Source organism: Carassius gibelio, chromosome A2 (assembly GCF_023724105.1).
Source record: "Carassius gibelio isolate Cgi1373 ecotype wild population from Czech Republic chromosome A2, carGib1.2-hapl.c, whole genome shotgun sequence".
Lineage (NCBI taxonomy): Eukaryota > Metazoa > Chordata > Actinopteri > Cypriniformes > Cyprinidae > Carassius > Carassius gibelio.
The window spans coordinates 21,310,145-21,326,390 of NC_068372.1; the positions used below are offsets into that span (position 1 = coordinate 21,310,145).

At 38.0% G+C, this 16,246-nt stretch overlaps 1 protein-coding gene across 1 annotated transcript in view; it reads right to left on the reverse strand.

The window, feature by feature from the left end:
• LOC128030889 (pappalysin-2-like) overlaps positions 1-15,844 on the reverse strand; it is a 42,329-nt gene extending 26,485 nt beyond the window's left edge. The window contains exons 1-6 of the mRNA XM_052618969.1: positions 14,777-15,844; positions 11,606-12,668; positions 6,786-6,934; positions 2,271-2,564; positions 1,299-1,491; positions 712-833 (exon numbers count right to left, since the gene is read on the reverse strand). Coding sequence (XP_052474929.1) covers positions 712-833; positions 1,299-1,491; positions 2,271-2,564; positions 6,786-6,934; positions 11,606-12,668; positions 14,777-15,617 — 2,662 coding nt within the window. The 5' untranslated portion in view covers positions 15,618-15,844. The remainder of the gene's footprint in view (positions 1-711; positions 834-1,298; positions 1,492-2,270; positions 2,565-6,785; positions 6,935-11,605; positions 12,669-14,776) is intronic.
• Positions 15,845-16,246: the final 402 nt, after the last annotated feature.

A 16,246-nucleotide genomic window follows, 5' to 3' on the forward strand; every position in this document is an offset into this window, starting at 1 on the left:
AGGATTTCTATATTTTGGGTGGACTTTTTAAAGCACAATCTTATCCGTATCACATATCAGTGAACGGGCAGACCAGATGCTAAGAGATTTCTGATTAGAATAATCAGTAACATCTGTTAGGTGAGGAATAAAGTTGAAAAGCTACACAGGATAAACATTGCTTTTTATGACGGGCCGCTTCTGGATGCCACCCAATATTACCAAATCTTGAAGCTGTGCCAGTGGCCTTTTTTATTCATTGATGGCAAAAAAAGTTTTCTTCATCCAGGCAATAATGATTTAATGATTTATTTCCTGAATTATTCCAGACTTGCACGCAACATGGCCCGCATGAGACTGAACGATCCACCTGAATGTGAATGCACAAGTTCAGAGAAAGAAGCCAGGGCTTCATCCTCATTAATCAAAGAGCAGATTTTTTTACACATGTACAACAACAGTTATGTCAGAGACGGCATTCAGTCATGTACACACTATCTTATGATTCATGACATATGCGTGTGGAAGAACATTGTTAGATCATGATGTAAAAACTATAATACAGCAGTTAGTCCTGGTCCTCTTATTTGATTGACCAAATGGGATTTCAAACGCGCTGATATACAGCCCAACAGCAATGAGCCTTTTTTTATGGTTTACCTTTCTACCTATCTGTGTTTACAAGTATGAAGTAAAGTTGTGTAATAATATTGTAATAATATGAGTACTTACCCACTGCTTCCTCTGGTGTCCAGTATCCAGTGGAATCACAGGCGTGAGGAGAAGTAGCCTCATTGGCGTATTGATGGAACGCTCCGTTTTCATCACAGAGATGACAGTTCATGTCACCTTCCCTACACAGCCACAGAGAATAGCTTTTTTTTTTTTTTAAGTTGTCAAAGAGAGTGAAAGATCAAAAAATGTGTGTGTGTGGGGGGGGGGGGGGGGGGGGGGATTGGCTAACTGAAAATACATCACATCACATGCTCTTCCTGATTATTTGGATAGCAATGGAATCACATATTGGACACAACAATGCACCTGTTTCTTGGAATAAAAAGTGTTTTTTTGCATACAGCATGTTATAGTGGAACATTTCTAACCTAACTATATTTACTTTAGTTAGCATAATCATGATCATCATAATCATAATCATTGTAAACCAAATCAGATCAAAATCGAGTTGCATGGGGAAACTAAGTGAATTTCTCATAACAGCTTTGAGAATACAAGAAATAGTGCAACATGAATGGATGAATATTTGTACAGACAAACATTTATTTCCTCTTTGTCTGTTATATGTATGTTCCTTAGTTTACCTGTGGGCAAGTGGCCCACTGATTGGGTTCAACCAATGAATGGTGACGGAATCTGCATCTTGACCAATCACCACTGGTGCAAGAGGAACAGGGGTGGGCTTTCTACCAAGGAGCCAGGTTTTGTAGGTTAAATCAATATAGCAGTGCATCCGAGCTACTTGATTGGGTGTAAAATGGTTTGTACAGTCATCATCTGTAATGAAAAAGGTTAAAATATTTCACACAAAAATATCAACACTGAGTTTGTTTATATATATATATATATATATATATATATATATATATATATATATATATATATATATATATATATATATATATATATATATATTTTTTTTTTTTTTTTTTTTTTTTTTTGAAGGAACTGCTACTTGTATGCAGCAAAGATGCATTAAATTGACTGAATTGTGTAAAAAAAAATGATCCTGAAAAAATACATTGTATAAAGGTTAAAATTAATAATTTAGCAGCACAACAAATTCCCAACTGTGATAGTAATGAGAAATGTCTATTGAGCACCAAATCAGCATATTAGAATGATTTCTGAAAGATCATGTGACTCTAAAGACTGAAGTAATGGCAGCTTTAGTATTGCAGGAATAAATTACGTTATAAAACATACTAAAATAGCAAACAGATATTTTATATGAAAATAACATTTCACAATGTTATTGTTTTCTGTTTGATCAATAATTTACCCTTGGTGAACACAAGAATCTTCATTCAAAAAATAAATAAATAAATAAATAAACTTGTACTGATGCCAAACTTTTGAATGGTATTGTTTCACATTGCATGCATGTAGGTATAACTTGTACCACTAAGTGGCATTAACATCAATATATATATATATACACACACACACACACACACACACACACACACACACACACATATATATATATATATATATATATATATATATATAAAGAATTGATAAACAAACAGAAGCAGTAACCTGATCATGACTACCTGTGTAACTCATGTAGTTGTTGTATGGTGTGTTTTTGTACTGGGTAAGGCCACATGTGTCATTGACAGGATCAGGGTCGTGACAAACTTTAGACTTTGGGGTGGGTGCTGTATCAGCACACAGGTCTCCCGTCTCCATGGATGCGGTGGTCTCTTGACAGGGGTCATCACATGACTCGCGTTCACTCACACCCTTAAACACATGGTACAGTCCCAAAATATGACCCATCTCATGGATCATGGTGTTGTTGTGTCCTTTGGTTCCAAAGTAGGAGGGATTAAGAATCATTCCACCTGAAAAATAACCCAAATGGACATCTCTGCAGTTGATGCAACAATATAAACTTTAACCTGACAGAACAATGATGTGTAAATGTTCAAGCTATCTTTAATCTCAAAGCCAGGAGTCTGTGAGTAAATGAAACTTATTTGCTTTCCTAAATATTGCTGCATAAAACAGTGTGCACCATCCTGTAAAATGGGACCACCACAGCTTGGATTACCAGAAAGGAAAGTACATCTGTTATCAGTGTTGTCTAATGTTCCACCCACATTCAGAACATTAAAATGCTTCCCACACCTGCTGAAAAGTAACACATTGGCATCTGGTTTTATATTCAAATAATGTAATAAAAAGCTTAAAACAATGTGACATTTATTATATGTGCATATGTTCAGCAGTTTAAGAAAAAAGACTAAATTGTAGCTTATAAGTTATTAGATTTTAAAGGAAAAACAGAATGTGTTTACTAATTAAATACAGAATTTGGTTTATGTGGGCATCTGCGAAAATCTTTCTCTTTTGTTGCTCCACTCCAGTCAGGCCATTTACAGCGGATATACTAGATTTGAGTAAATAACCTTTTTATTTCGGAAATATACACATTTTATGGGAGTTCAGCCAAATGGACAGAGCTTGGCTAGACACGTCTTACAAATACAGATGGTTTACAGTTAACGCACAAGATTAGCAGTCCCTCCTATGGTCTGATTTCACTTAAAGCATTCAGAGCAGTAGTTTGACCTTGTTTCTCAGTATAAGACATCAAGGTACTCAAATAAGCTCATGATTTATGTGGAATTAAACCATAAAACATACCTCTAATTTATGAGAAACTAATCTTGCTTTTTAACCTCCATGCAGGTCCAGCGAAACATTTGTGGACAAATATTGTCTTTCACCAAAGACTGTTTTTGACATGATTGTAAATAAAAAAAAAAGAGGTGGATTATGGGCATAATAGGAACGGAGCCATATCTCTGTGAAAATATAGGACCATAGCTCTGTGAGATGCAAAGCAGCATGGTCAGTCTTATCTCAGACAGGTTATATCTCAGACCACCTCTCTGCTCAGACCATTAACAGGACAATTGAGAGCAAAATAAAACATGACAGGGTGATGAGGACACCAAGGACCCCTTTCCTGAAATGGTTTATTTTCTGATAATGATAGGCAGATGGCATTATCCTGTTTATGGCTACTTGTAAAATAAGAAAACAATAATAAAATTCTACAATTTGGCAGTCAAAAATATTTGACTTGAGTTTTCAGAGTACAGAATTCAAAAGACATTTAATAAGTATTGTATATATATATATATATATATATATATATATATATATATATATATATATATATATATATATATATATATATATATATTTTTTTTTTTTTTTTTTTTTTTTTTTTGAGGGACTATTTTCATATATTTTTAAGGGGGCACAAATATAACAACGAAGATGAATCTAAAATTAAATTAAATGTACCAATATATGAAATGTGGTAAAACTTTGCAATTGTATTATAATGTTGATATCAATGCAACAATAAATACCTACCTTTATGGACCTTTATTATTTAAAAAATAGCAATATTCTAGATTAATAAATGCTGTAAAATTGCTTTGATATCTAATGAACTAAATTTTAACTAATTAAACATGAATGCAAAGTGTTATCACATACACATTAGAAACAGACTGTATGTTAATTCATGAAAATCCATGAATTCAAGCTCACAAAAGCAAGTTGGTGCTAATTACTTATGTTAATATTGGTTTAACATATATATTTACATTTAACAATATAAGTTCACATTCTATGCACAGGCCAACATTTTCTCATTAAGCAAATAAACCAAGACCACAATGTCTGATCATGCATCCTGGACCAATGGGAGGGGGACTTATATAAGAAATCTTCCTGTTTTGAGAAAAATCTCCTTTTTAAAGGAACTGGACCTAACTGAGACCGCTTTAATGAGCTCTAAAACACGGCAATGACTAGTACTATAAAAACAGCTGGCAGTAGGATGGAGATGGCAACAGCTTAATACCCTTCTTTTGTTTTTGTTTGGTTGTTGTTGAGTTCCTTTTCTTCTCTCCCGGTGGATGACCTTAATGATTAAGGGGCAATCTACAGGGAAATCTATGCGTGCTGCAAGTGTTTTCTTTTATGCTTGAGATTATGCCCCATTAACTTTGTAAAGGCAAATGCAGACAACAAGGACGAAGAGACAAGAATGTTTTTCTTTAAAGAAAAGATTTAAGGTGATCAGAAAAAAAAAGCAAGACACGAACAGGAAGATCTATGGCATTAGGTACAAAAAACATCTGCTGTGGGGAATGTAGTGACAGGAAACAACTGAGTTCTTAACTTGACATTGTCCATGGTAGAATTAACCCAGTTGGGTTTAACGTTTTGTTCTCATATTATATTGTTTGTTTTTATCCATTCCACAAAATACATGTGGTCCCAACCCTTTTATTAGCATCAACACTGAGCTGTGACGTCAAACATAGTGGAAAATCTAAGTCAATTTCATGCTTTTAAGAGCACTGAATAAATGCAATAAAACATCTTGCCTTAAAATGATGAAATATTTGTGATTTATGTTACTTGTAAAAATAAAAGGCCATCAATAGAAAAATATTTTTTAGGGGTCATCGGATGTTAATTTTCCACATGTGATATGATTCTTTAGGGTCTTAATGAAAAGTCTGTAACATAGTTTGGTTAAAATTTCTTAATGTTGGTGTTAAAAACACATTTTTTAACCCTGTCAAAAACAGCTATTTTCAGAGCAACCCATTTGGTAGCATTTTCCTTTAAATGTTAATTAGCTCTGCTGACCCCGCCCCTCTATTTCGAGCTGCTCTCAATGAGATGGTTTACGTTAGCCACATTCATCGTGAAACTTGCTAATTAGCTTGAAAGGTGATTTGCAAAGATTGTTAAAGAAAACCTTATACTAACTTTTTCTGTAGGTGAAGCTGCACCACAAATGATTCGCGTGAAGATGCATTTAGGTAGATTGGGCGCACATTCCGTTAAAAAAATAATAATCCACTGTCTTCAGTGGCTCAGATGTCAGGAGTAAATGATGATTGCTATGTGCATTATTACAGCCAGGTGTGTCGCACAAGTCTTAAAAAATTGAGCTGCAGGCTCTTTGATAGCCCCCTGGTGGTTAACAGTAGTCAAGTTCATAAACCCCACCCTCTCCGTGTAAACGAACGGGACTTGAGTCATAATAAAATTACACATCGAATTAAATTTTCTGAAAGATGGTTTTGGTTATTCAAGGTAGTTATCACACTGATGTATGTTCAATTGTTAGTGTTTTGTGCTAAGTTTGATTTTAGCTAGTCATTTCATGATATAACAATGGGGCATATCGTTATGGTTTATTACTGGGTCCGCAGGAGTTTGGGCGGGAGTTTGATATTGCGGCTCCACCTCATGACACTACTGCGCAGACTCCAAATGAATCTCAGCGGCCATACTGAGATGCTTTGGCTTCACTTTTCTACAGTGGTAGGAAGTGGAGATGCGTCGTCCATATTTTTTTACAGTCTATGATTACATCCAACAACATCGCTTAGGAGATATTCTTGTATTCATCTGCTCCCGTGGTGAAACAATGGCGGACTGATGACAGCTCACTCAGGGTGGGTCTAAGGTAAGACACTAGTCCAGTCTGTGCTGAAACGCTGTCAATCAAACTATCATGGGAGGGGCCTTTCTGTGTGACATCACAAAGAGGCATCTGAGCACAAACATCTGACATCAGCTCATTTTGAGAAACGGGTAAAGATCTTAGTATACAAAAAAAACGCTGGGTGGATTTTTAGCATTACAGGGTAGTTGTGTACACACACTTCCAACACACATTTCAGTTCAAACTTCTTGTAAAAGTGCATGTAGCATCCGATGACCTCTTTAAAACAAGACTGTGTCATTACAACCTCTACCAGCAGGGGCTAACTGAGCCATGCTAACAAACCAACCCATGGACGATTTCTGGACTCAAGCCTTGTCCAGTCTTAACTAATGTAGTTCAGTCAAATCAAAACATTTCAAAAGTCAGGTTTTCATAATTGGGTTTTTAAATTTGCATCTTTTGGGTTATTGTTTATATTTTTTTTCTACATTACTTAAATTCTATTAAAATGGCACTTGGGTTATTAACTTCATCATGTTCATGCTGTGTTACATGTAAGTGGATATCTTACCTTGATGAGTAAGCACTTCTTTTGCCCATGGCCAGGTGGCAACCCCAGCAAGCTCCTCGCGTGCTGAATTATTAGCGAAGAACACATTGAGCATGTCTGAACTGCTCAGATGAAGCAGCTCCTTCAGTTCCTTCACACTCATATAAGCCCTGTATCATAGATAATGACACATAGTCAAGAAACTTTGCATAGAAAACAAGTAATTATTGATTGAACTGCCATAAACATGAATGTTAACATAAAAGTTATAAAATGTTTCTTTGATTGCTTGAGAGATTTAAAAGGGAATGCCAATTTCAAATGTTGTTAAAAATAACAGTTTAAAACAACAACGGTTTATAGTTCATGTTATCAGAAGTAAGCAAATGGAATATATTTACTTTTATTAGCAGTTTTAATTACAACAGTCATTTAAAAAATCCCTTTATGTCACAATGTTTAGGAATTATAATTGTTTGAACTGGGTATGGCGCATGAAAAACTGGCCACTTTTTTTTTTTATTTTTTTTTATTCCATTCCAAGCTGTGATAAATCGCCATAGAGGCACTTTGATGTGTGATGTTAACTTATTTTTACTTTGGAATATGTCACATGTCATTTTTCTCTTTTGATTTCATAGCTGCTTAAGCCTTTGCACCTCATATCTTTGAGCTGTTGGTTTGAAGAGGTCCAGTTCTTATTGCCCTTTGGATTGTGCCAAAGTGTCGAGCCTATTAGCTGAACCACCTACTGTTCCTTGGACCCGTTCCATGCGAGAATAAACCAAGCATCATACTTCTTGTCGTTTATTTTTATTTTTATTAAACAAGCAAAGAGCCAATCTTCCTGAGTGCTTCTTGAGTGTTGCCTAAATTTCTCCTATAGGGCTTTATTCAGCAATAGAATTCAGATGATTTATGATGATTTATTCAGATGATTTTATATTCACATGACTTAAAGTTTAGCCTTAAACAGAGCTATTCCAAATGTGTTCTGGAAATTAAAGGATAAAAATATATTTTGTACTTTTACTTTTTTGATTTGTGAATTTGTCAAGTAAAGCCAATCATATGCAGAATACGAGCAATAAAATATGTTTAGATGTTTAGAAAAACTTTGCACAATATGACAGGTGAACTAAATTTACTGTTCTTAGTCACAATCACTTTCCCCTTCAAAAAAAAAAAAAAAAAAAAAACAGTAAGTTCACAATCAGTATTTTTCTTCTTTTTTTCAGAAATTTCACAAAACTTTGGTTAGATTTATTCTTAAAAAGTGTAAAATCCTGTGATTCATGCTTTATGAACCCATGAATTGTGAGTGTTTTCAAAACCCTTTTGATTACACTTGAGTGGTAGTTATTGGACTGCTAAAATTGAACACCATGGACTTGGGGGAAATTTCCAAATCTCTGTCCTCTCTTCTCAAAAGGAATCTCTCTCATCATCTTGCCACTGACACTTAAGTCATCACAATGCCAGCCGATTGACTGAACAGATCTGATTTAACTAACTCCAAAATGCCGTTGTTAATAGATTACGAGAGGTAAAGTAATAAAATATAAGACACGAGCCATGGTATAAAGTATAAGAAAAAGTATAAGACAAGGCATAAGCCATGGTACAATGGATAAAGCATTATTGATGACAAATTTGAGTGCCACGGCAATATTTACCAGCCCAACCTAAGAACATGTTTGAGGAAGAACATATATTTATACTTACAGATGAAACAAGTAAATTCAGAAAAAACAAAATAACAATATACTATATTTATATGAGCAATGATTCACTAACCCCAAACTTTTAATGGTAATGTACAAAATTTGTTCTTAGTTCATTTAATGTTCATTCCACCATACACTTGTGCCAACAAACTTTTCTAATTTTTGCGCCATTAGCACCAACAAATAGAACTGCATTAATAATAAAAGTATTGCTTCCAAACAGGTTTGCCAAGCAATCCTTTGTGCCTTTCGCTTTGCCCCATCTTCCATTATTCATGCAATCTGTACTTCCATCTTAAAATCACACCATTGAAATTTCGGATAGCCCAAACAAATGTATTAAAAGCAAATTTCCTGGTATTCAGACTTACATGAGGTCATCTAATAAATGGTTTTACCTGTGCATTAACCTGGCATAGAATAAAGTATTTTAAAGAAAAAAACCTCACCTTTCAGGTGGACAAAATCCTTTTAAGTAACACAGAAAATAAATTAAAACTATTTATTAAGAGAGTTATATTCAAAACCACCGATCCACTATCTTGCAGCAAAATGAATAAAGGAATCGCCTTTAAATGGCTGAAATTGCTTAGCATCTATCAAAGTTAATTACTAAAGAGAAGAGTTATCAGGTAGTTCAGTTCTATTGGCTTAAGTGTCTGGACTAAAATGTCTTTGCTTTCTTCTCGTTCCATATCTAGAGCTTGCCAAGAAGCACCTGGTGGTTCCCTTGTGCTGTTTTTCTCTGCTTCAACAACAAATTTGTGTAGTGACAGCCACTGGCAAGTACATGCGCTTCACTGCCCAGCAGCAGATACCTGGGCTATAACTCACACAGCCAAACATTAAAATCCAGACCACCACATAAAAGCATGCTATACAATTGCCATCAAAATGTCATCCCTGCATTAATTCTCTGCAAACTCTGGACCTCGGCCTTAGCGATACACTCTTCCAGCATGGTATGGAAAGACCTCTCTAAAGGCTCAGTCTATGATCCCAAGGTTAATCTGGTCCTGTTGGCTATTAGCATTTCTACTTACGGACACATCATATTTAGAGGAAAAAATATTGGTTTATTCAGTACCTTTAGATTGCTTTGTTAATATGGCATGCCAAGGACATATGGTGCTCCAGGTCACCTCTACTCCAAACTGTTGGCCTTGGTAGAAATATGGAGGTCTGAAATTCACTGAAGAAGACTATCTTTTAGTATTCCTATTCATCTTAAGGGCAGTTGCTTGACTGGCATAAGAATTCAGAAAACTGACATCACATCAAGCCCTTTACTGCTGACTATCCGGGTCTTTGGAAAGCATAATTATCCAGTTCACACTTATACTGTAAGAGGCTTTCAAACAATGAAATATTAATGATGCATAAACTATGGTTCAAAAGTTTGGGGATGGTAAGATTTTAATGCTTGTGAGAGGAGTCTCTTATGCTCACCAAGACTGCATTTATCAGATCAACAATATAGTAAAAAAAAACGTAATATTGTGAAACAATAATAAAATTTTAAACAACTGTTTTTCATTTCACTTTATTTTAAAATCTAATTTGTTGCAAATGATCTGCAGAGTGTGTAGTTACATCATCTGCCATCAGGGTGACAGGGCCATGCTTATCATTCAAATCTTAACCTCTTGGTAGAAAAAGCCTTTGAAATGGCATTTAACTGATTTATTATCCACCAACAGAAATGTTCTGGCTGTGGATTTTTGCTATGAGCTTGCTGTCTCTCAGTGCAAAACAACCAAAAGTAGTTGAGTTGAGAAGAGTTTCTTAGACCACCATCCAATGGTTTAACTAGGGCCCTATTAATCTCTATAGGAGCCCTTCAGCAACAGATAGGCAGCTCTTGAAAATGACAACAGCTGGTGACTGAGACACAAAGTCTCGTTGCACACTAAGCTTGGAACAAGACTTCCCAAACTGCAACTGGAAATTTAACATAACAAGTTTATCTCACAGATGAAAGGAGTGAAATAAAAGACGTGGTGTGATCACATCAACAGGATGTTACACTATAGTTTGGTTTTGTGAACATTGTGGGGAAGTCGTGGCCTAATGGTTAGAGGGTTGGACTCCCAATCGAAGGGTTGTGGGTTCTAGTCTCGGGCCGGACGGAATTGTGGGTGGGGTGAGTGCATGTACAGTTCTCTCTCCACCTTCAATACCACGACTTAGGTGCCCTTGAGCAAGGCATCGAACCCCCAACTGCTCCCCGGGCGCCGCAGCATAAATGGCTGCCCACTGCTCCGGGTGTGTGCTCACAGTGTGTGTGTGTGTGTGTGTGTTCACTGCTCTGTGTGTGTGCATTTCGGATGGGTTAAATGCAGAGCACAAATTCTGAGTATGGGTCAACATATTTGGCTGAATGTCACTCACTAATCTACTCTTTTACGTAGCATCAGATAAATGAAAGACACTGCGGCAAGCCGTCAAACAGTCTGTACGGGAGCAAAACTGTCCTGCCTTTCACAATGAATAGTGCCAAGATCTCTGGTTTTGTTGTTTAGCCACATTACGTGTATACTTTGGCTCAGTTCTGCATCCAAGTTTTGCATGCTTTTTAAAGTTATTCCAGAAGGCCGATTTGTATGCTTTGCATGTTGAGAAATACAGAATGCTCTGACAATCTTGAAAATAAAAAAAATGAAAAAAAGTGAACACTATTTCACAATAAGACACTTTTATTTCCTTTTTCCTGATGCTGCTGTGAGAACATTTAACAAGCACGTAACTTTTGTCAACTTCTTGAACTCCAAAAACAGTTCACAGCGATCCTGAGCGAAGGATAGGGAATGCTTTCAATAATTTTGTTTTGGCTTTTAAGGCCTAGCACTTTAATGCAAGCTGTTTTAGTTGGAATACATCTCCTAAGGACATAAATGTAGCTGATATAATGATATGGTACCTGACTTCAAATTATGCATCAAATTCTATAGAAGCTAGCAAGCAGTCAAATATCATCCTGAGGGTTTTTTGCTAGAAAAATGTTGCAATCCCTGAATTAAGACCAAAACATGAACCCTCTTGCACATCCCACTAAAATGATGCCTGGGTTCAAGTTAGTTGCCAAAGTGGAACCATATTGAAGCACAAGCTCACCTCTGAGAAGACTCGGGATCAAAGCAGGTCTTTGCGACATCTGTGACCTCAGGGTCACAGCAATCACCATCATCGTAATCATAGTGAATGCTGTTGCACTCTGGGTTGCAGACTCCATCCCTCCGCTTCCAGTTGTGGCAGGGCCCTATGCGCAAGCAGTCACCCCCATCGTGGCCTGTAAGAGGATGGTCGCACTCGGGATCGCAATGGCGGTTCCCCACCTTGGCAATGTGGCAGTTGCTGAGGATGAAGCGCTGCTGGAGGGAAGAGTTGTAGATGGTGTGAATGCTGAGCTCCAGCGTGATGTTGTAAGGACGGAAGGCATCTTCCAAGGCCTGGTGTTGGAGCTGGATCTGCTGCAGAGAGACTGTAGGGTCACTGCCATCATCCTTACAGATGTTCACGATGCGGTAACGTAGATGCTTCTCAACTCGCAACTGCCATTGCTGGTTATAACTAATGGCGACGTCAGCATTGTCACACACGGTCACGCCACATGGAGGTGGAAGTAATGGAGAAATAAGCTGCCGCTCTGGGACAGGAAGAGACACAATGACCGGATTGTGACGGTCTTTGTAGGGTGCCCACTGATTCTCAACCTCTGAGAAATCTGCCCACTGGGACAAAATGGGAGTTTGTCTCTCTGCCTGGGATTGGCGACCTTTAAGAAGTTCTTCATGAGTTCGCGCATAACCCCATAACGTGACACCACCCAAATGTCCGCGAAAACTGTGTTCGTGATCCGCCTGGTCCCCACCAAGTAGAAACAGGCGACAGGCTTTGATGTAGGGACTGTATAGGTCACCTGACTGTTCTCTGCTCTCGCCAACCTTGGAATTGTCTATGTACAGCGCCATCTTGTGGCCGTCATAACTGGCCACAACATGAGTCCAGCTGTTGGGCTGGTAGCGCTGGTGTGCAACAATAGTGGAGGATTTGACCGCCCGATCCATGCGAAGGGAGAAGAAAAACCTGGCATCTTTTCTTCCTGTAGGGTCTGCTGCTCGAATCCCAACAGACCAACCTTTTTCGCTCAAGGGATACGAGCAGTTATCAAACACGCCTAGAAAAAAAAAAAAAAAAACACACAAACGAAGGAGTCAATGAGCAGAAGTGTAGCTTCATCAAACACGGAGTAATTGGCATTTAATTATCTGAAGACTATAAGACTTTAAGTTATTTCCATTCAACAAATCCGTTGATATTCCCAGCCGCCTTTCTTAGGAGCAGTCTCATCTGGCAGCCAGATGTTACCGTCAAAGGACAGAGAGAGGTCAGGGAACCCCTTCACCCTCCCAACAACACAGGCACATGTGAGCACATACACACTTGGGTGCATTATTCCTTGCAAACAGGAGAATGAGAGATGGGCAGCTTTAAACAAAATATCCTAAGGGACGTGGACCACACTGAAACTTCATTCATTGAAGAAGCCTACCGATGTGTGTGCAGCGATCCAGCGTGTGACAGCATCTGCTAATTTCTGCGCGTATCAACCCTAAAGTCATGAATTCGAAGATAAACCATTCCAGAGTACTATTTACTTGGATGCTACTACATTTTCAAAGTGGGAGTTCTTATCTTACTGTTTTTTATAGTGTCTGTCTCCCACTAAATGAAAGACTCCTAATAGTCGTACCTCAAACTGGCCTGGAGTGCTGAGTTTGCCTGGAAACGAAGTGTGCTGAAAAAATAGTTTCTGTGTAACCTTGTATAATTGATGACTTCGATATGATAAGTGTTTATGAGAGACAGAGAAAAAGTGAATGTTTTTGCATAGTATCACTTAATAGAGAAAGAAAAGTTAGCCCTGGAAAGACCACTTCCAGTAAAGCCTTTGAACGCTCATTTGGCAGAGTGGGGGATTTTTTTTTAAAACTGGCTTTATTACAATAGATTCGTCCACTGATTGTTAAAAGAAAGCTATTGACCTCAAAAGGAGCTGGAATGAATGTTCACATGATTTTAGTGATGATGACAAATATGTCAAAGGGAAATATTATAATCCTAACAATAGCAAGATGGTAGAAACCCTCATTTGTTTAAGAGGTTTATGAAGTCATTGGGGTACTGATTTTCTCTGAGTGGTGGATGATTTGATTAAAATTGAATATCTAATGCTCTCTCTGAGGTCTGATAGATGACTCATAAGTGTTAGAAACATATGAACAATATTTGCACCCCCTTTCGCCGAAAGCATGTAGGAAAAGCCTCGTGCAGGTTACGGCAAGAGAACTCTGGGCTTTGTTGTTCTTACTGAACTAGTCTTAGAAGCACTTCCAGATATAATCATTTCCATATTGACCCTCCACAGCAGCCATACATGTATAATTTTATTACATTTAGTAATAGGTTTTTAATAAACAAACAAACAAACAAACATATATATATATATATATATATATATATATATATATATATATATATATATATATATATATATATTCTTTTTTTTTCTCTTAATAACATTACATAAATCGCAAAGCATTTACAGACAACTTTTCACAAATAAGCTTTGCATGTGAAAAAACACCTAGTTTATGCTTTGAAAATGTTTTATATCAAACAATTGAGCTGGATGACAGCTAGCTGTCAATATGGGTACAGTGTCCAGAACATGCAGCCTATGAATCAAATCTTGGAAACACAGTGCGCCATATGCACAAACAAGTGAGCTGACAGGACACATTGAGCAGGTGGTGGCCACTTGTTCCTCTAACACTCCTCCCTTAGCACTACTCTCATCGTTTGCACCTCGTAAGCAGCTGATTTCCCATTCTCCTCTCATCTGCTTGTCAGCTGATATCCCAAAACAAAGGCCTCTTAAATGAAACAACAATGTGTCAAAGCCGTGACACAACACAGAGTCTGCCACACACCATTCGATGCACTTGATGAACTGAGGGGGGTTTGAGGAATGAATCTGACTTTCCATAATCATTTTGGTCTGTATGGCTTGTATGCCTTTCAGCAATATTTATTCTGATTAGACAGCTGCTAATTGTGAATTATGTATCCTTCATGTTATAACTGCCGCTTAAAATTATAGCTAATGACAATTCCGATTACTAGAAAACGGTTTGAAGAACCTGCAACCCTCCAGTACAAAAAAAAAAAAAAAAAAAAATACACATGATTTGATGAGAATCATTTAGGATTGCAGACACTTACCTGCAATGATGGCAGGATTATTCTGTCCCCCTTCTGGCTTGACCCACAGCTCTAAAGTGAACCTAGAGCGGGGCAGTTCTAGGTCAATCGCAGGATTCACCTTTAGGTGATCTGCCTGACCACTGAAATACACAGCTGTCATCCACTTTGCAGGCATATTGTGTACATCTGCCCTCCACGGATCCCCAGCAGTGCTCTGCAGCCCCTCTTGCTGCCCGGAGAACTCTTCATTTTCTGTAGGGAATTTAGTGTGGTGGATATGGGTGTGCTGCATATCTTTTGGGACTTCTTCGTCTTTGTTGAACTCTGGAAGGCTCCTTGCAATCCTTTTTAGTGAGAACGAGCTGTCTGTCAAATCACCACCCTGTTCTGCCTGTAAAGGGTGTCCTTTTGAAATGGATTGAAGGGGTTTGTGTGACTTAGTAGAGCCAGGATCACTTGCCCCCTGTCGCTGTTTATCTGCTTTCTTCCATATGAAAGTCTCTTCTTCTGGTTCCTCATAATTCTTCTTCTCATTAATATCCCACTTAGTTAATTCAACCGCATTTGTGCCACTAGAGCTGCACTCACCTGAACACGACCTCGCCGTTTTAGTTTTCCTCAAGTGCAAGTCTATCAAGCGAGTGTACCTTCCAGCGACGCCCGCTAGAGGGTACTGTTGCGCCGCGGAGTGCGGCGGCCGCTTGCGGCTGATTGAGCCGCACTGCTCTCCAGCTAACGCTCGGTCAGCTCTCTGTGCCAGTGTCCGCTTATACTTCTGGAGATGATCTGGCTGAGCCCTGTTCAGCGGCCATGTGTGAAATACTGCAAGAATAATAGCCAGTAGTCTAAAAAACATCATTTTATTGAGGTGAAGCTGTAGCTTTTTAAAGATTGGACATCTATTTGTTTTGGTAAGGGAGCTAGTTAATTCGCTTAAATAGTTTTGAGTGCCTTTTCTTTATCAATGAAAGCATACATTATGTTTAAGTTAGAATATGTGTGTTAATGAGTTTCTATTTTACATGTCTTTCAAAAAGAAATTGTACTGACAAGGGAACTTGAAATTGTCAGTGCATTACGGTGGATAGTCTGTTCTTCTCTTAATTTACTATTTAAGTAACTGGATTGCGCAAATTCTGAGTAACCGACAGCAAACTGTCTACTTGAAATCTTTCCTCCTTGGTTTTTGAGTGGTCAGGCTCAAACTGAACATCTCGTGGCTTGGGGATCCCCTTGAAGCTGCCTTTTTAGCGCGCAATGACTGCGTAAAAGCTTAACTTTCACTCACTTGCAATTCATTACGCGCGCAATAATGTTTCCTCATTGTGGTCGAATCAAAGCGATAATATCGCGTTTGGTTGCAGACTTACATAGCTTGTTGTCTGTATAGTGTAAGGTTTTTTGGAGAGGTGTAACGCTGGATAAAGGTTATTTGAGATTGCCACCTTCACCGGCGCGCAATGGGTCGTGTCCTAATGCTCGCGGTCA